Source organism: Myiozetetes cayanensis, unplaced genomic scaffold (assembly GCF_022539395.1).
Source record: "Myiozetetes cayanensis isolate MyiCay16 unplaced genomic scaffold, myiCay2020 scf16, whole genome shotgun sequence".
In the NCBI taxonomy this organism is placed as follows: Eukaryota; Metazoa; Chordata; class Aves; order Passeriformes; family Tyrannidae; genus Myiozetetes; species Myiozetetes cayanensis.
Window position 1 is genome coordinate 14,069,598 of NW_026087270.1, and position 19,860 is coordinate 14,089,457.

General features: G+C 39.6%; 1 protein-coding gene across 2 annotated transcripts in view; it reads right to left on the bottom strand.

The window, feature by feature from the left end:
• The window catches only part of PLCG2 (phospholipase C gamma 2), a 53,746-nt gene that overhangs the window by 12,282 nt on the left and 21,604 nt on the right, over positions 1–19,860 (bottom strand). For both annotated transcript variants that reach the window (XM_050311681.1, XM_050311680.1), the window contains exons 7-25: positions 19,390–19,473; positions 17,994–18,037; positions 16,764–16,836; positions 15,694–15,795; positions 15,451–15,569; positions 14,459–14,544; positions 13,391–13,511; positions 12,867–13,035; positions 11,507–11,611; positions 11,210–11,299; positions 10,434–10,612; positions 9,453–9,653; positions 8,049–8,168; positions 6,562–6,742; positions 5,607–5,675; positions 4,288–4,397; positions 3,389–3,485; positions 2,417–2,483; positions 1,993–2,150 (exon numbers count right to left, since the gene is read on the bottom strand). In XM_050311681.1, coding sequence (XP_050167638.1) covers positions 1,993–2,150; positions 2,417–2,483; positions 3,389–3,485; positions 4,288–4,397; positions 5,607–5,675; positions 6,562–6,742; positions 8,049–8,168; positions 9,453–9,653; positions 10,434–10,612; positions 11,210–11,299; positions 11,507–11,611; positions 12,867–13,035; positions 13,391–13,511; positions 14,459–14,544; positions 15,451–15,569; positions 15,694–15,795; positions 16,764–16,836; positions 17,994–18,037; positions 19,390–19,473 — 2,175 coding nt within the window. The remainder of the gene's footprint in view (positions 1–1,992; positions 2,151–2,416; positions 2,484–3,388; positions 3,486–4,287; positions 4,398–5,606; positions 5,676–6,561; positions 6,743–8,048; positions 8,169–9,452; positions 9,654–10,433; positions 10,613–11,209; positions 11,300–11,506; positions 11,612–12,866; positions 13,036–13,390; positions 13,512–14,458; positions 14,545–15,450; positions 15,570–15,693; positions 15,796–16,763; positions 16,837–17,993; positions 18,038–19,389; positions 19,474–19,860) is intronic.

A 19,860-nucleotide genomic window follows, 5' to 3' on the forward strand; every position in this document is an offset into this window, starting at 1 on the left:
ACATTCCCTGCCAGCAGAGACTGGGAACTGCTGGAAGCAGCAAGACATGTCCCGAGTGGAGACATTTGGGCTGGAGGTTTTTCAGACAGAAGAAGCTACTACAGGATAAAACATGTTAGAAGAGTCCCACACTGAACAGTGATTTGGCACAAGAGATGATGAAGCAGCAGCTCTTAGTAAGCCTTCCTAAAGAATTCCCTCAACAGGACAAACATTAGAGGAATGAAAATCAGAACTAGGGAGGCACAGGTTTCCAGAGTGTTTCACTGAAACAGAGATTATGCACTGAAGTCTAAGAAAAGCAAAGAGGAACACAGTATTTAGACTTGGAAATAACCTTGGGGAAAAGCTGTACAAACCTCGTTGTACTCAGTGATCCACCACAGTTTCCCAGATGTTGCTTAACAGTAATCAGAGCTCCAAAGAGCAAAAGACCACTTCTACTCATCTCTAGACACAACCCTCTAGTGATAACCAAGCAGGAGTGCTGGCAAGGAACAACTAATCCTGGGAGCATGGCAAGGGTCAGTATTGAGCAGAGATGACAAGACACATGAAGCTTAGTTTTATTTCTTGTGTATAACAGAGACTGCCCAAACCCAAGCGAATTTAGAAAAAAACCAAACCTGTATCACATTGCAGCATAGTGTTAACTCACCATGCCTTTTCCCTCCCCAAAATTCAGCCTGTTAACTGTACTGGCAACAAGGGCCTTTCCTCATCTTTATCCCCTCCCCACGCAGCAGTCTATCATGTGAACTTTCTGGAGGTCGTGCTGTGAGGAAAACCTCCCAGCTGACAAGATTGAATTTTGAAGCATCTTTGAACACAGAGCGTTTAATACTTCTCCAACTCTACAGAGAGAGAAAAAGCTGCCAAGCTCCTGAAGAGCCATTGTTGTACCATAAAAAACATTCAATTTAGAGATGCTTCTTCTAGGTCGTGTTCCTCTTTTTCTCGTTTTGATTTCTAAATGAAAGCCTGGCACAGGAACCTTATCTCTCCTCCCCCAACAATAGGTCAACAGCTCCTGTTGCTTCTCCCCTTGTTGAATATTTGCAGCCCTCTGCTTGAGACATCAACTTGCCTGCTATAAATAGGATTAGGACGACCCCCAGAGCATTACCTCTCCATGTGACAGATAAGCAGCATGAGCCAACGTGATACTGAAACACATTTTCCATCAGCCATATCACCCACTTAACAATATAAAGCGAATAAAAGCAGCAAAGAAAAGAGTATTGTTAAGCACAGCCACTGAAAGGACTTCTTGGTCACGTCAAAGACTTCTTAGAAAACACGACAGAGAGGTAAATTAGAGCATCAGAACACGAAAAGCAAGTTGTGAAAAATGTCTTTAAGTGTTAGTAGAGGAACACAGAAGCTAAACTTTGGCAGAATCCTTGAATTTATAGGCAATAATTGGAAATACTACTATTAAAGAACTGGGAAATCCAGAACGTGCCTATTAGTTACAAAAAAATAAAGTATTAGCCAAACAATTCCCTATCAGTTCACTCATTGGGAAGCAGAGTTAGTGAAGAGGATTAAGGAGAGTTTAGGGAATGGCAGCTCAGATTTCACACATGTTCACCAGTGAATTCACAACTCTGAACAGAACAGTCTGGTATCTGAGTTTCTGCTGCTTAACACCAGGAGGAACCAGGGTGAGCAGATGTAACATTGTAATGGTATCTACTTCGGCCTACTGAGCACCTTCACTGAGGAGGTGCAGGGTGCAACACAGACAGCACTCTGCTGAAAAACTGATATAAATTCACATAAAATGCTCATTCCCACACCACTCCCCAAAGATTTTATGGAACAAGAGTCAGAGCATCGATAGAATGTGCAGAAAGCAGCAACATGAATGAGAATGAAGGACCATGTGTCAGCAACATTTAGCAGCATAAAGCAGCTAAAGACAAAAACTGTTGCAAATTTAGAGCAGGACATCAGAAAAACCAACAATGAATACTTTTTTGTCAATACCTCTTCTGCAGTTTTCCAAGTGATTTCACGGATACTTTGGTACCATTCAAAGAGCTCTTCTACTTTATCAGTTGCAAACTCAACACAGGGATCTTCTGGATTCTTGGGTTCCAGGATGAAGACAAAAGGCTTGTTGTGCTTCCCTTGTGGCATTTTCACTGTTAGGCAATAACAGCAGCAAGAAATTTACACTGAAATCCAACAGTTCTTTTTCTAAGCTGTCACTGCTGATTTATGGCAACAGTTAAGAGTTATAAAGTCTCAATGTATGAACTGCATTGGTTAAATTAATACAAGTAGAGGGTTCAGGTTTTCGGTGGGGTTTGGTTTGGTTGTTTTTAAATCTTTCCTTCTAAACATGAAAGAGTCTACTCAACACAGAAAGCTCAGGGGAGCCCACGTGTGAGCATCAGAAAATACATACCAACATTGTACGTATTGAGCACCAGAATGCCACGGCACAGAGAGCCTAAGGGGTTGTCCTCAATAATCTGAAAAACATGAGTTGATTCTCACCCTAAATATTCTCTTGAGTCAACATGCACAGGACATTAACAAATAATAAACATGCACCGTTAAATCAAACCTCAGTTTCACTGAAAGCATGCCCACCGTAAAGTTTAAAAGCCTGTTTTTAAAAGCCTGTTTCCGTACCAAAAACTTCTTGTTTTGATAAACACATGAAAATCTCTTCAGTGAGAGTAGTCAAAAGGAGGAGTGCAGCTTCTGACCTAACATAACTGCTCATTTTTCAAGTCTGCTTAAGGTTACAATGACCGGGAGGGAGGAAAGCTAATACTTGTGTTTTCCTCCAAAGACTCCTGGAAAATCATTGGAAGTGCTTCAGAACAACAAAAGAATTCAGTGTTTTATTTTTAAAACTCAGAAATGTCAAAACCGATTATTGTGAAATTCTGTTTTCTTTTGTTGAAGAGCTCTTTGTCCAAGATACCGGACCATATTTTTTAGATACTTTTGACAAACACTGTAGGGTTAGTCATGCATAAAAACTTAATAATGGAGAGTAAAATGGTTAGTAAGATCTGTTTAGACACATAGCTTTTTTATTTGCAAATATTAAGATAGTAATTATATAGGAAAATCAGTTAAAAGTTTCAGGCATGTCATTGTTTAGCCAAACTATCTGAAAAATCTAAAGTGGTATGATTTTTATTAACAGGAGATCATCATAATCTCCTAAAACCTCACCAAATCAGCCATCTCCTTAAATAGTTTTCTATGAGTGACATTACAAAAATATTCAGCAGCAGAGAACAATGAAGAATGTATTCATCTCTCTGTTCTCTCAAACACAGCAGAGTTGTGAGTCTATAAACCAGACTTCCACTGACTGGAGGTAACCAAGGAAATGTAGTGGGCAATCCATAACCCTCACCTGACTCTCAAGATCAGCAGAGTTATCAGATGACATGTCTTCAACATAATTAGATGGAAAATAATGTTGGATTTTTTCTCCATAATCCCCCTTCCACCTGAATTTAAACAGAAAAGTAACAAGAGAGAAAAAAAATAGTTAGGGAGCTTCAATAGGCCATTAACAAAGCAATAATCCCCAAGAAATTGGTCATTAATACCCCATGCTAGCTTGTCTAGCTGGCTATCACCAAAATATAAATGATGAAGTAGCTAAAAGCCCTAACAAAGTGATCATTAACTGTAGTAACAGATGATTTCAGAGGGATTATAGTTACTGTAAACTGCAATTAATGACTTCAGAGGCTTTTTCCCCCTCCAGTACTAAAAATACTATTATGTGGTTGATTACCCTGTAGAAACTACAGGGAAACATTAGATTCCCAAGCTTTCCAAGCAATTTACAAGCCAGCTAGAAAAGAAAACCTGTTATGAAAGGAGACTGTACAGAGAACTAAAAAAAGGTGGGTTTGATTCCTCAGAAGTGCTTAGCAGAGCAAGGACAGAAACAGAGCAACGATTACAGTGGTAATGGGTGAGTGACTTCCCAGAATACACAAATGTTTGGGAAGGATGAAGGTAGTAAAGGAAAAATACTGGATACACTGGGCAAAGGAGGTTCTGCAGGCTGAGGTTATTGCTGTGGGATAGAAAAATGGAAAAGACACAAAAGGAGGCTTGAGGATGAGGGAGTTTTGTGATTTTTTTTTTTAATACACTGGCATTAAGATTTATAAGGCCACAGTTAATAAGTAGCAATTAGGCAACTGGCAGTTTTTTTAAACTACTACTCAAAGTTCTTTTTTTTCCTCCATCTAGTAAGTCACCAGAAGTTCTCCCATGAGGAACCTTTGTCCTTACCAGCCTCCAGTTTCCTTTGTGACATTATGAATTAAAGCTCCTCGAGAGAAGCTCAGTTCATCACTCCTTTTGGCTCTGTAGTCATACAAGGCTTTCACTGTTCTCTGAGGCTTTAAGAGAAACAGAGCAAAGGGTCATCTAGGGGGACAGGTCAAAAAATAATCAATAATCCAATCTTTAAAAAAAAAAAAAAAAAAAGAGGATTGGATTTTTTTTTTGTGATGAAGCTTAGAAAACAAAATACAGAAGTTCCAGAGTGACATCTATTGGTGGAAGCAAGTGATGCTACTTTGTTAATCTTCAAGTATCAGCTTAGGAAAAAAAAAGAAGGAAAAAAACCCAAAGAATCTTTCTTTTATGGGTGCTGAAACATAATTATGGTAGAATAAAAATAAAAATAAGAAACCTCATACAGTGAAATATCAATCCTCTATTTTTAACCCACGTATTCATAAGCATTTGGAGTTTGTAGGCTTAGATGTCTGCAAAACCTTCACTTTAAAACCACATCAGCTATGCTGCTGGTCACATTTCCTTTAGGAAGACATGCAGTTTTAGCAGGATGAGCAATTCCTTTATCTTGAGTTTGCTCCTACTACTCAAATTCTTCAGCAGCAATGCAAATTCACTGGCCAAAAAAACTAAAAAGATTTACGCTCACAAAATTTACAAGCAGGTGGTTTTCATGAGAATTTACAAGTAGACAGGCCCTGAAAGGAATTACAGACAAGTAATGTTTGTTGGGCCCCTTGTTTTTAAAACAGTATTTATGTCTTAAAAGAAGACAAACTTTAATAGCTCATTAATAAACCATTTTCAAATAGAAAGCATGTGAATACACTCTGCACCTATTTGTGGATTCAGGCCATGTTTGATGATGGAAATGCAATGATTTTCTACACACAACTAGAAGTGTGTAGAGACACCCATAGGCACAGAAATGGGGTTTATTTTTTGTACTTTCTTTCCACAAAGGTGTGGCCTTCTCAAATTGAATCTTCTCACAGGTATTTAATTTGGGGACACACCTGCATAAGCCAAATCAAATTGTCTCCACAGAGTCAACAGCATAAAGTGCCCAAATTCCCAGTGGGAACAAATCAGTACAGGATTTGCACACAAGAAAATGTGTGGGTACAAAATTTAAAGAGAGACTAGAAAAAAAAGTCACACCCTTTAAATTTCTGCTGTCCAGTCCCCCATAGATCAAGCAGTCTGATGCTTTCAATTCTCCTTTTCATCACTGCTAACAGGAAACAAACAAGTCTCATAATTTTCAGAAGCCTAGAGTAAGTGTGAATAACTTTCTTTAAGCATACCACTGTGGGGGTGATTTCACTGGGTTCCACGTACATCTTGACATCATAGAGGGAATTAATATCTTTTTCCTAAAAACCAGAAGGAAAAAATAAAGAAGTTTCAGAAATCAAAAATTTTATAAAAGTACTTAATGTTAATAGAACATTCATTGCTGAAACCACCTTTTGGACAACACACAGGCAAACAGAAGAGGAAGGCAGCCAGATATGTATGTTTTGCTCCTTTCTATAGTTGAACATCCCTGAACATGAGTTTGTTATTTAACCTGTCTGTGCCTCAGGTTAATGAACAGTAAAACCCAATGAAATAGCAGTACCTCACAAAGGTATCTCTTAATCAGACTAATACCTTTTTGGTTGTGAGTAGCCTTTTATGTAAAATCAAGAAAGAAATGCCTACACCATGATTTTTCTGTTACAGTACTTCAGTACTAGTATGGTTTTCACTATTAGATAAAATTTTTAAAACAATATACAAAGTCATTTTTTCAGTTTATTCTGTCCTTGTGATTCCATTTGGACCTGGTCCTAAGACACAGAACCCCTGCTACAGGCAACATTATAAAAAATCCTGAGCTCTAAAATCTTTTTAGTCCCTTTAAGTCTCCCCAGAGGAAACAAAATCCCCAGGTTTTGGTTTCCTCAAACATGCCAGATGCATTTTTCCCACAGACATATATCTGAAAAGAAAAGACAGCACCTCAGGTTTTCCAAAAGCCTCAGCAAAGCTCTCTCATAATGAAACACATCCATCCAGAAAGGAGACCTTTATCCTCAGCTAACTGTCCAGGCTCCTAGTTTAGTCAATGGATGGATCTCTTGGGGAGACTTTGCGAGAGAAGTCAATACAACCACCTCAGCTCCACAGAAAACAACCTGCTTGCCCTGTCCCAGAGCTGATCTACCTCAGCTGGGCTGAGCCCCACCCCCAGCCCCTGGAACCAGCCCCCTGTACCGTGCAGTAGCGCTCCAGCAGCTCCTCCGTCACCGGGTACCGCAGCTTCATCTTCCTGTACAGCCGGTGCTTCTCGTAGTACGTCACCAGCTCCACCAGGCTCTCAAAGTAGGCCGAGGTTCCCAGCACAAAGTGACGACCCTCTTGCTGAATTCGGAAGTGTTTGACCTTCCCCTCAGCCCTGGGGGACAAGGGCAGGTGCTGTGAAAGGTGTGGGTGCTGTGCACTGGACCAAACCTGCCTCGTGCATCTGAACCACGTGAAATGATTTCTCCCCCTAGCAAAGCCTCTTTCATTCAAATCCAATGACAGTTGCCTGATTAAATTCACACACACACACAAAAAAAAAAACATTCTCGCTTTTCTACAACGTACAGAACCCTGGGATCAATCCATGGTTTTGTTTAGATTAAATTTCTGTACTTTTTTGCCCTACAGGGAGGTATTTTGTCACCTTCATACTAACACCAGTGTCTCTGATCACACTGAGAGTCCCTCTGCTGCTGTCCCTAATCATCAGACACACTCCCCTCAAAATGAGTAGCTGTTTCTTCCTTATAATCATCTTGATAACTACAGAAATCAATTTTGACAGAAAAAATCTCTTGTGCTTGAACACAAGGTTTGTGGTTGCACTGATAACAGCAAAACAATCCACTGCCAACCATCCTACCTAGAGAAGATGGTTTGTGTTTGCATGGGTAAGAGTAAAACCATCTTCTGACAACCATCCCACAAACAAAAAACCCCTTTTCAAGCTGCTGAAGTTTTGGTACTTCTTGTTTTCCCCACCGTGAAATGTTTTTATTGAGATGCTGCAGCTCCAGTTACTTCAATATCCACCTTGGTAACAGCAGAAAGCTTCAACCTAAAGTACACAGGAGACTGGGGAATTTTGGACATCTTCAATACACAATAAGGCATATAAATGAGCAATTTTGTATGTTGCTAAATTATGCATTTTCAGAGAAATGCAATTTGATCTGAAGGCACGATGGAGGACACCACAATTCTATACATTTTATTAAAGTTTTTCCAAGAGCCACAGTTTCAAAACTATTTTCCTTGATGAGAAAAGCCAACAATTTCGCTTGGACATTTCAGTTATATGACAAGTCAGGGTTTCTAGGGGATAAGGACACAGAATCACTGATTGAAGCTGCACCAAAGGAAACTTCAAAATAACACCATCTAGCAAGGGGTGTCAAAGAAGTGAAGAAGGGCTATGCACAGTTCTGTATGGGAAGAAAGGAACAGCTGGTGCTCAAACTGCCTTTATAAAAGCATAAAAGTTTATGCCAGTCACAAATTAACTCTTGTACACATTCCCATTCTTGGATCTGCTGCACAAATCAGTTACTCAAATGCTAATTACTCAAAGTTTGAAAGCAAGAATATCATGACTCTAAAAAGACCATTATTTTTAAAACAAAAAAAACCTGAACATTGTTGGGCTACTAGGTAAGGCCTATCTGTCCTTTTCTTACCTGAAAGTCATGGCAAACGAGTCAGGTTCTTCTCTCTTCCTAATCAGAAAGGCTCCATCTCGAGGAATTCTCATGAGCATGTCTTCTGCCTCGCCCCGACTCAAGTTGCTGTAGTACCAACTACAACAGATAAAAATCAAAATGGACAAGGCATTACAAGGCTTGTCAAATGTCACTCAGGGAGAATAACAGACAGCCTTATTAACTAGACAGTTTTAGACACTGTAAGGAAAATCATGCATTAGATTTTCCCCATCTTGCCACCTACGACAGCAGTTTATTGCAAAACATTGGAACACGGAAGAAAGCAAAGAATATACCAGTACACCTTGTCTGTCTCAAATCATAAAACACAAATCTGCATTTCTTCCTGAAACAAAGGCACCGGATCCTGCTTTTATTCTGCCATTCCATTTTCAGGAGCTTATTCAGTTTTGACACAGCAGATTTAAGGTAAAGCCCAAACACAGACAAAAGAGAGACACCAGGCATTTGAATTATTTTCTTTAGTGCTTGATTTTATTTCCTCTGCAGGGATGGACCTATCTTGACTCTAACATGCCTTCAGTGAAGCTGTGGCCACTTACACTGGCAGTGTATCCCTACCTTATTCAGAAAGGCAGGAAAGTCTAACCTTTAAACTCTACCTTCCCCTCTCACTGATTTCCAAAGTCACCTATGGGTACTCAGTGATTCCCAAATCCCAGAAGGGCGAAAGAAAAGTTTAGTCACAGATCAGTATTTTACAAGCAAAAGAGATTTACTTTTCTCACTGTAAAAGAAACCCAGCAGAACAAAGGGCAGTGATTACACAGTGTTCTGTCAGCAAACAAGGGCAAGCTCTGCCCAGGATCTGTGACAGGCAAACACCAGCTGGAAACAAACACCGAGCTGTACCAGTTCCTACCACAGGGGGTGAAGTCAGCCTAACCAACTCTGACAGGGGTGAGGTGGAGGGCACGATTAGGAAAACGTAACTGTTTGGGCTCACTGCCCCAGTAACAGTTTCCAGATGGCACAGACCATGACCACTTAGTTGCCAAACCACAGCCAACTACTAAATATCTAATCCAACCCGCTGGGTGTTGTAAAACCCTGAGCAGACAAAGAAGGAATTGGCACATTTCCACAGCATTACAGTTCTCCCTGATTTTCCTACTTGCTGCTAGTAAATTGCTTTCCCAGGGACTGCTCTTTGTTATACCAGGTCCTCACAAGGTCAGCTGGTGTTACTGGGGATCACTCAGAGATGCTTATTCCTCCAACTTCCAGGGACAAGCAGTATTTAATTTAAAGCATGCTCCTGAATCCAGGGAATTTTGTAAGCAAAAATCCGCAAAAATCCACGACCACCTAAAAACAAGGCAGAGGACACTGAGTGTGCTTGCCTTGTGCTGTACATACTCTTTATTCTCATGAGGGCTGGGGTTGGGCACGGCGTCAGTGAGGCGCAGCTCGAACTCGGCACAGCGCAGATGGGCCTCCTTGTAGTGTTGGATGAGATCGTAGATGCTGTCAAAGGTGAGGTTGTCTGTCAGGTAGTACTTCACAGTGTCCCCATCGCTTGTGGAACGGATCCGGCAGTGCTGGACTCTCCCCGACCTCCTGAAGAAGGGAAGAGGGGTATAAAGAAAATACAGGGTTTATAACAGATTTTCTTCTTTTGAAGCCCTTCCCCACCCACTCTTGGTCAACTGGTTGGTGAGCTGGTGAAGAGGCACAAATCCTGTGCTATCTCATAAAACAATCAAAAACAAAAAACTCAACAAAAATGCTGACAAGGGAGACTGCAGGACCAAAATAATAATTTGCAACTGACAATTGTTTAAAATTTGTCATAAACTTATTCTGCAAAATTTGCTCTGACAGCTCTCTGAGTCAGAAATCCATTTGACAATATTCCTCAGAATGTTCCAACCAGAAGAAAAAAAAAACAAACCCCAGACTATGAAAACAACCAACCAACCAAAAAAAACATCAAAATTCTTTATTATTTTCCCTCTAGTGGATCCTTAACATTTAAAAGGTCAATCTCTGATAACAAAGGTACACTCATGAGACTACCTTTTCAGTGTAGAAACCAGCAATTTATCCTTAAATAAAAGATCTAATTTTGGCCCACTCATTGAGGAAATAACAAATCCTATAACCTGCCAAAACAAGAAAAAAGTTGGGGGTTGGGGGAAGAATCAGGCCAGTCAGTCCTCTCTTGACAACTCTCTGCCAAAATGTGCTATATCACACTCAAGCTTAATTTAGAAAGTAGTCTTTCACAATCCTATCCATAAAATTTGAGTATTATTCCTATTTCTTCTCAGCTATAAATGCATATTTGGAAAATAGACACATTTTTGTGCAATGTCATAAAACAAACAATCACCATACCAGAAAGACAGGGTGTAATCATTAGGGAAAGCTTCACTTTCCCTAACTAGGAATGTCCCATCCTTGCCACCCATTTCAGCACAATATTCCTGGAGCAGTTTCTCAGCAGTTGTTCTCCCCCCTTTCATTTTCCCATGGAACCATTTCTCTTTTAAGTGCAGTTCAGTACGTTTCACCTCCTAGACCAGAAAATAAGAATTTTTATAATGCACTTCTAATTTGATGATTTTGAAACCAAGTACTTGATCTTGACAAAACAATCTCCTATTTTGGGATTTCAGCTGTTCCTGGGCCTGAGCTCTCCAGCCAATCACCTTTATAGTCACCCTGCTTTACCAAGCACCACCTGCTCAACTGGGACAAAGAGTTTGCAAAAGGGAAATGAGTAACATGCCCCTGTAAGAGGTGTGCTGTGTTAATAACACAACAAACATTAGTTCATGTTGTTCAGATTGACAATAGCAACAATATTCCAAAGACTTTGTCAATGCACACGTCATCATTAGCATATAAATACCAAGATTATATTTCATTGTCTTTGCACTCATCTTTGCAAGCCCTCAATTAACCAAGAGAAAAAGTTATTTTATTAGAAATGGGGTTAACTGGAGTTAACCTTGGTAAAGAGCCTTTTATAAATGTTTTATCTCCAGACTTGTTATCTCGCATGGTTCCTCTACAGTTTCAACTATTGGGATAAAAAATATGCATGTGTAGACACTGAAACAGTCTGAGAGAACAAAAGGAGCATGTTTAAACAAGAAAACAGCCATCACCTTTGATGAATCTTCATCAGCATTCTGTTCTATATCATCACTGAATGAAAGCTTTTCATCAGCAATAGCACAGTAGTGCCGGGTCCATTTCTGAAAGTTGGGAGACATGGAAACCATGAACAAGAAAGAGGGAAACCACAATCGCAAAACAAGGTGTAACAATAAACAAAATGTCTTCTGCCCCTCATCCACACCTGTTCCACTGACAATATTACTTACACAAATATTAAGAAAATTCATGCAAATCTCCAGTATTACAGAACTGAGTGACAAACTAGTAAATGTCAGAAATAGTACCTGTTCTATTGTGTCCCACATGTAAAGTTCTCCTTGCTGCTTCTTTTCTTCTTTCTTGTCTTCCAAGTTTACATCAATGTCTCCCTTTGGCCCCAGTTTTTTGTGCTGGAAAACAGAAAAACAAAAAACCCCACCACATTCATACACTTGCAGAGAATCACACATAAAATTGGTCTTGATGTTTCAGCACACTCAGTATTACTGGAAGTAATTGCACAGCCACCTTCTGTCATCACCATAACAGCAGCTGTTCCACAAGGAACACCAAGGAACTTCTTTCTTTAAAATTTAGATCTCATAATAGAGGTTAAGAAACCAGTAGAGGTATCACTCAAGCAATAAAGAAACAGCTAGTTTGATAAGATCTCGCCGTTCTTTAGAGAACAGAAAACATGAAGTGACACATACCAAGAAATAAGGATAATAATAAACAAGAATCCTTCTGCAGAGAGCAGGACATAAGGAACACAAAATCAAAACAAAATGAAAAGTCAAGGAATTAAAATGAATGGGGATTTCACTCTTTTACAAGAAAAACGAGCACAAGGGAAATCTTTTATGAAAAAAGGGGCCAAGCTCTACTTTCTTGAGAGTTCTCACAAAAAACAGTATTTCCAGGGGCCACAGGTAATATCAATTACTTAACTGCAGTTAATGACAGGATTAATTGTCTCACATCTAGTTCTCAACCACATTCAGCTCTGCATAGCCTGCTGCTGGCCCATTTCAATTTGACAGGCTTATCTGTAAAATCTCACAGGCCAGTAAAGCAGGAGTTGCCTCTGACTGTTTACTGACAACATTTTCCAAACAAAAGCCAAACAACACGACCAGCTCACTGGCAGGTGCTGATCTATTTAAAGACTCTTCAATGCTCTTTTAGACAGCACTGAGTGTTATGGATGTTCTCCTGTGCACACTCATAGGAGTTTGCAATTCCCTTTAAATCAGATCTGTCATGTTATTAATCATGTGCCTGGGCAAGTCCCCTCTGTGCTCTGCAAGGTAACAACAGTCTGGAGGGAACAAAAAAAACCCCAAAAACTTCAGCACAAAACTTTTGCACCTTATAATGGGGTGCTACTCTTTCCAGACTTACACAAGCTGGATGCTTATACCTTTTTACCCTTATTTCTTCTGTTCAGAAGTTTAATACATAAGATGCAGTACTGTTAGAGAGCTAGAAAATAAGCATGGACAGAAGTGATTATTGTTTTACTAAAGAAATCATGAGCAGCCCTCAGATTCTTCACCTAATATTGCCTTTCAAGAAGTTCTATCACAGTTTCAGTCTGAGAAATAGTACTTCTGACTCCTGCTGTTTTCCTATTTTATCTCCCAGCACAAAAAGCAAGCTTACCTTGATGATGATTTTCTCTTTCAGCTGGGTTGGTGATGGGAGCTGATCTGCACTGGCTTCAACAGGCTTCACTAAAAGCTGATCCCCAAACACCTCCTTGAACACTTTGGCCATGTGTCGCTGTTGCTCTACACTGCAGTGCTCCTCAATTGACAGGATGACTGGGTATCTTTGATGGAGAAAAACAAGGTGAATGAACAGAACTTCTTATTGCTACAGCTGGCAGGGCCAAGAAAACACCCTCCCTCACCCCAAAGGTGAAAGAAAATATCTGAAGCAAACGAGATGACAAAAGGAAGAGATAGACCTGAACAAATAGCAAGAGATGTGCAATCACAGAATCACTAAGGTCAGAAGGGACCTGTGGAGCTATCCAGCCCAAACCCCTTCTTTGGGAAGACCCACGTGTGGCAATAATGAAGATTACTGGAATGTCATTATTCTCATATTACTTTTTGCTCCAGAGAAATTAAGTTCTGAAAGGGCTATGAGAGAACGCTGAAGGAAAATCAAACAAAGCTTACTCAGATGTAACAAAGGCATGATCTTTGATTGCCTGTACTACGTCATCAAACTTGATCTTTGTTGTCCGTGTCCATCCATGGTAAATGATGGGTTTCCCATCAGGACCATCCCAGCAATCCACTAGGGAAGACAAATAGTGGAAAAAGGAAAAGACCAAGCAATTCCTTAAATCAGTCTAGTGCAAAGAATACACCCAAAACTTCAGTGTTCTACACACTTTACTGTTCTAATAAAATATTCCATTACATGAATTTATATCTCTCACAGAGGAAACTGAGCTCATTTAAGTAAGAGCAAGACAAATATGATACAATATAAAATCTTCCCAAAGCATTATTATGTGGGAATCTGGAACAAGAGATTCTGGCAACTATGTGTCAGTCTATAGGTTACAATAATTTTCCAAGGATAAATACAATTTCAACAAGTGGCAAGTTGAGAGCTTGTGTCTTCTGTTAATTTTTACCCTGAAATTCTACTTTGAGATAAATTTTGCATCAGCCAAATTGAAGAGGCAACAACACCCGGTTTTATGAAGTAACTGGTGAGATAACATGAAATCAAGTTAAACTTTTCAATAAGGAACACAAGCACATGGATAAGATGCATTCACAATTGATGGAGATCAAATGCACAAAAGACATCAACTGATTTACAAGCAAGTTAAACAGGATGACAAATGGCACCAAATTACAACAATCTCTGTGTCTTAGGCTTGTCTGTATCACAGTAAAGGCAAATAAACTGTGTATCTATGCTACACAAGTACTGCAGTCAAAATCCTAAGCTTTCACACAGATTCAAGATTGAATTTTGGGTAGACACTGAGAGGAGATTTAGGAAGAGTTTCTGAAAACTGCAAAGGAACAAGAATCAGAGGAAGTGAATGGGGCAATAGCGAGACATAAGAAAAACAATTTAGGGAATCAGAGTTCTTTATATGACTAACTTCAAATTCAGAAAACAAACTAGTTCTTGATTTCAGTTCTTTTTTCTTTCTTGGTAAACAGGGGAAACTACTTGTACAGACAGCATATTACAAACTACTCCACAAGCTCTTTACTCACACTCAATACATCGACATCCCATCCTAAGGCACCTGATGTAGGCTTCTGTGGAGGATTCACTTCGAAGCTGGTCCCCTGTCAGGTATCTAAGGAGTGAAAGGATATAGTCAAAGACAGGGAGTTAATTTCAACCAGTTCTCACTCACTCACTGGGTGATATTTTGTCTCCTGTAATGGAGAATATTTATCGATTTTTTTCAATTTTTTTTTTTACACTGTGATGGAAGAAGCAAATTCTGCTGAACCTGATGCTATCAGTTTTTTGAGGGGATTGAATTCTAGGAGGTTAAAGCCTCAATCTAAACATCAACCAGCTCTAACTGACATGCTTCTAGAGAGCAAATCACGAGCTCTGAATCACACCTAAACCGCATCATGCTCAGGCAGGATCATGTTGGAGGGATGTGGAGGGTATGCAGAGTGATGCCACACCTCACACTTCAAAATACCCCTGTGAGCTATATCCATATCCACTTCATTGCATTCCCTGAAATACTTTATTTGGTCATCTCTCCTCTCTCTCTTTACATCTGCTTTTTTTTTTTTTTTTGGGATTATTCATTTTTGCTAGATGAGCAAATCCCTTTCATTTGAAGACAGTTCAAACTCATCATCACATCCTTTGTACAACTAATGCTGACACGAGCTCAGCAAGACTGTTGGTGCTTGGAAAAAAAGGGGAAGCTCCTTGAGTAACCTAAATTTCTGAAGGCAGAGAGGCTGGAACAGTTTCAACTCAATGCTTTTTCATTTTCATAACAGGATTCAGGGTTTGGGTTTTCTGGCAGCTGAGCTCGGTTATATCTCAAAACCTCAAAGATCTTCTGAGAAGGGGAAAAAGGAGTCCCACAAACTCAATTTACCACGTTTATATCACACTTTAGGAAGGTTTCACACATCCACACAGTACATTTCTGGCATAATTTGCTGTCTCCTAACAGGTGTTAGGATTGTTTGAACAGGGAGAGACAACGGGACTTCTGGTAACTCACGTGTTATGAGAGGAAGAAATCCAGTAGTGGGACAAAGGATTATTCATATCCTGCACATCTATCGAATCATATTTCTCATCCCAAATACTGTTTTCTTTTGCAAAAAGGTAAGCAAGGAACTACAATACAAAGAGAGAGAATTAAAATGTTTATACCATAAAAGACTGAAAGGAGGCCATCCAACGGAAATAGCGTGAAAGAAAAGAAGTCCATGAGAAGTACTGCAAAGTCCCATTATCTCACCTCATCAACAAAGAGGAAAGGTTCAGCAGTTTCCCTCATAGTGTCGTCAATAAACTTTGTCATTCGTTCTCGGACTTTACTGAGATCTTGTGCCCAAGATTCCTTCAGATAAAAACAATACAGTAGAAAAGAAACTTTAGAAGTGGTGTTATTCGATATAAAAATCAAACAAGGAAAAAAGAGACCTACAGATGTGATTTACTTCTTTCTCATCTGCCTTGTTTACTGTCAATTATGATGTCAAAGGCAGGGAAAGTAAGATCTCCATGTGAGTGCATTTATGGACTGGAGGTGCAGAAGTTGTGCACTCCATAAGTACACACATGCACTGACACACAGAAAAAAGCTCTCCTCCTTGGACACTGCTTCACCAAAATCTCTCTCATTTCTAAGTGCAATCTGAATGTCCTTTGAACACAGTGCAATTGAGAGAAAAAGAAAGTAGCAAGCTTAGACAGGAAGTGCAAGTCTCACTTTTCAACCATATTTGCAAACCTGGAGCTCAGCAGTGCCGAGCGAATCTCACACAATGTTTTCCCATGGACTCTGTGCTAAGTAACATTATAAAAACCCATGAAGACAGTTCCAATCCCTGCCTCCATCCTTATCTGCTTGCTGGCACAGGACATCTAACTGGCTGTATTCAACAGAAAATTACCTTTGAGTGGAATGCAGGCAGGCAGCTTTGTGAGAGCTGCTAAAATGGGGCCATGGCCAAGGCATTACCACGATGCACCTCTGCTGACAGCTGTAACCAGGCCAGGCAACCATCTCTGACACACCCCCAGCATTTATTTCTAACCTTGTCTGTTTATCTACATGACTAAGTGTAAAACCTTCTTTACTTTGTCCTCCTTCTTGTCCTCTGGTGCACCTTCAGAGGCTTTACATAGATGAAAAATAACAGTTCTTGTGAACTTCAGTGGCAACAAATGAGAAATCTTTCCAAGGCCCAGTATTACAGTGAAATCAATCATATTCTAGGACACATCACATTTCTTTTTAATGAGCCCAGAATTCTGTGAGGCAACCTCAAGAAAAAGAACTCAGTATTTCTGCAACCTTCCCACCTGCTGCTCGTGTAGCAGGAATCTCTGAAAGTCATGGAGGTGAACTGCTGAAGCATCTGGACGGTCAGTGTTTCTTTAAAAACAGAAAAGGAAAGTGAGGCTAAAGAAATAAGAGAGCAAGTGAGTTCAGACATTACAGCAGAAGATGATCCGGATTTGTGTCTTGGATTTACAGTATGAAGGTGCTGCCACCACCAAGAAACTTTTTATAACTTCAACAGAATTTAGAGTAGACTTGTAGCATTGTATTTATCCAGTTACTGCATTTTGAGCCTCCTGGACTCCTGAATGTATTTAATAGCAATTCATTGGAAAAGTAAAAATTTGTGCTCATTGCTCTGTAGCAAATGAGCAGCATTCACTTGTCAGGGGTGTTGGTAAGTTCAGTAGAGGCAAATGGGGACATTGTTCTTTTAAAACATCACAGATCCCACAAATAACTCCTTCTGTGGAATGTTTAGATGATCCACTGTGAGAGAGCAAAACCTTCTGAAAAAGGAGGCACCAAGGCAAAGTGGTATAACTGATTTCCCTTTTGTAGGCCACCAATGCAGCAGCATGTGGTACCAGTAAGGTAATTATAACCAACCCACCCTTGATAAATCTGTGATTTTAAGCAGTTCCACAAAGTTCAATTCATAAGACTTAACCCAGGGCTAAGGAAATACTTGGTAAACTCAGAGCAAACTTGAGTTACTTCCTTAATCTGTTAAGTGTAATATTTAAAACCAGGATAAACTGGTTTAGTTCACAGTCAAAGGGTTAGCAATGCCTGTGACCTACTTTTCATGGTGTACACATCTTACTTAAATTTTCAAGTCCACCAAGAGAAAGGTGCAGGAGCTGTTACTGCCAGCATTCTGCTCAGGTCTAGGCAAAGCCTGTGCACCACACCACTCTCCAGACTGAAGTTAAAATTTCTGTATCAAATGGTCCTTCTATAGTTCTGTTCAGCTCTTTATAAAATCAGAGGATAAGCAGCTCCAGTTGTCCAAGTCCATGCCATTTTTATAGTCAGAAACTAAAAATCACTCATCAAATTATATTCAAGACTTACTTCCAATGTAAGTTCACCTTTCTGAATGCCAAAATGTGTATCATTTCTTTTCACTTACTAAAGGCATCAGAACAACAACCAAAAGAAACCACCAGTCATGTAACTAAAAAGCAATCCTGCAGCACTACAACCATATGGAAATGTGGAAAAATAACACAAATGAAGAGTCTCACCCAAGAATGAACACAGAGGAATCCTTTTTGAATTCATCAAGAATCTTAAACAAACAAAAACAAAACAAAACAAACAAAAATGAGGAAAATGTAAATAATAAAAGAATATGCAACTTTCTATCTAAGTCCATCTAATAATGCCCACTGGTTTAGGAAGGAGAAATAAATTCCTGTCAACTCTAGGAAAGTTGCATACAAGTTGGCAAGACACATTTTTAATTGAATGCATGAGAAAAAAACTCACTGCCAAGGCTGGCAACTGCACTTCAGGCCTTTCAGTGTGAACACACACAATTCTCAGGCAAAACACTTGCCTTGATAAGGCACCTCATACACACAGTCAAATTTTTGGGGAGCTTTCATTGTTTCATATCCCAGGAAAACTGGAATTAAGTCTCACCCATCGCATTTATTCATGTGAATATAAAACCTAAATTGCTTCCAGCTTGGCACAGCACAGTTACAGATTGCAGGAAACTTATCAACTGATCCAAAGCACTTGTTAAGCAAACTGAGAAGTTTTCTTTGAAATGATTCACCAAGGGGCAATAACAAGAGCTTAAGGAAGTCAGAGAGTCTCCTTGCTGGGTATTTTACTCTTCAGCTTTCTGCTTAAGCTAATTAACAAGACTTTCATGACCAAAACTAAAACCCTGTCAGTAAATTTAGGTTCTTTATCACTTCACCGTGATTTCAGCGTCACTTTTAAACAGCACAAGCTCCACTGCCAAAAAACCAGCACTAACTTCAACTATCAAAGCTTCTATTTTCAGTCTATGCAAGTTGAATTGACAATAAGCACACAGTCAAAGACATTCATGCAAGTAATTTCAAATTATGTGCTTTCACACAGTTTAAAAGGGTTCCTATCTTTCAGAGTCACTAAATGTGTGCAGTTTACACCAGCCTGATGAATCTGTACATGCATGGAGACAGGAGTTAGGCAGTTGCCTACTTAAATTAGCTAAAATGTAACTCCTCTGCATTTATTTCTTGCAAGGACTGTCTGATGTGTGTCCTGTGACGGACTCACCGCTGGGAATCTGAGACATGGAATTGCCTCTATCAATAAAAAGATCAGCCAAGTTTAATGAAAAGGCATTGTACATCCTGAACAAACTCACAAGAAGATTTCTCCCTAAAAACCCCATTCTATCTGTGCATATCTACTACCAACACACAAGGAGCAACATGAATGACTTATTCATCTTCTTATGCCAACTGTTGATGGTGACTGCTATCTACACATCAAGTACAGTAATACACCCTTCTTCTGGTACAAGAATGAGGGGAAAAGAAAATCAGTAACAAACTGAAGCAAAAAGATAATCAGCTCTCACCCTTTATTCTGATCAAGCAGTTGAACGTCATGAAGATTATTTATGAAAAAGCTTACCGATTTCTGTTGTTCAAACATGATTTTCTTGTAGAACAAATGAAACTGTTCAAAAGTAAGCTCTTCCTTGTGAGCACCTATTTCCTACAATGGAAAGAAGCACACAGTGAATTTAGAATTTCCTGAACTGCACTTGCACAGGGAACAAGTTACTCTTACTCCAGTTGCCACCCTCTCACACATTCTGGTCTACTCTGACTTCATTTGTTTTGACCGCTTTGGATTTTTCAATTTATTTGTTTTTTTAATAATACAAACAAGTAAATAGATGTTGCTTCATGACACAGTGCTCTTAGAACTCATCTTTGGCCTTACATTTTGCACTCTAACTCCATAAATACTGCCTCATTTACCCATGGTTGGCCAGAGCAGCAGAAGCAAGAATGTCTGCTTTAAAGGTGGAAAGTTGGAAAGCAGGAAGAGGTGGGGATATTTAGAGTTCCTGTAAGAATGGAAACAACCTTCAGAAGT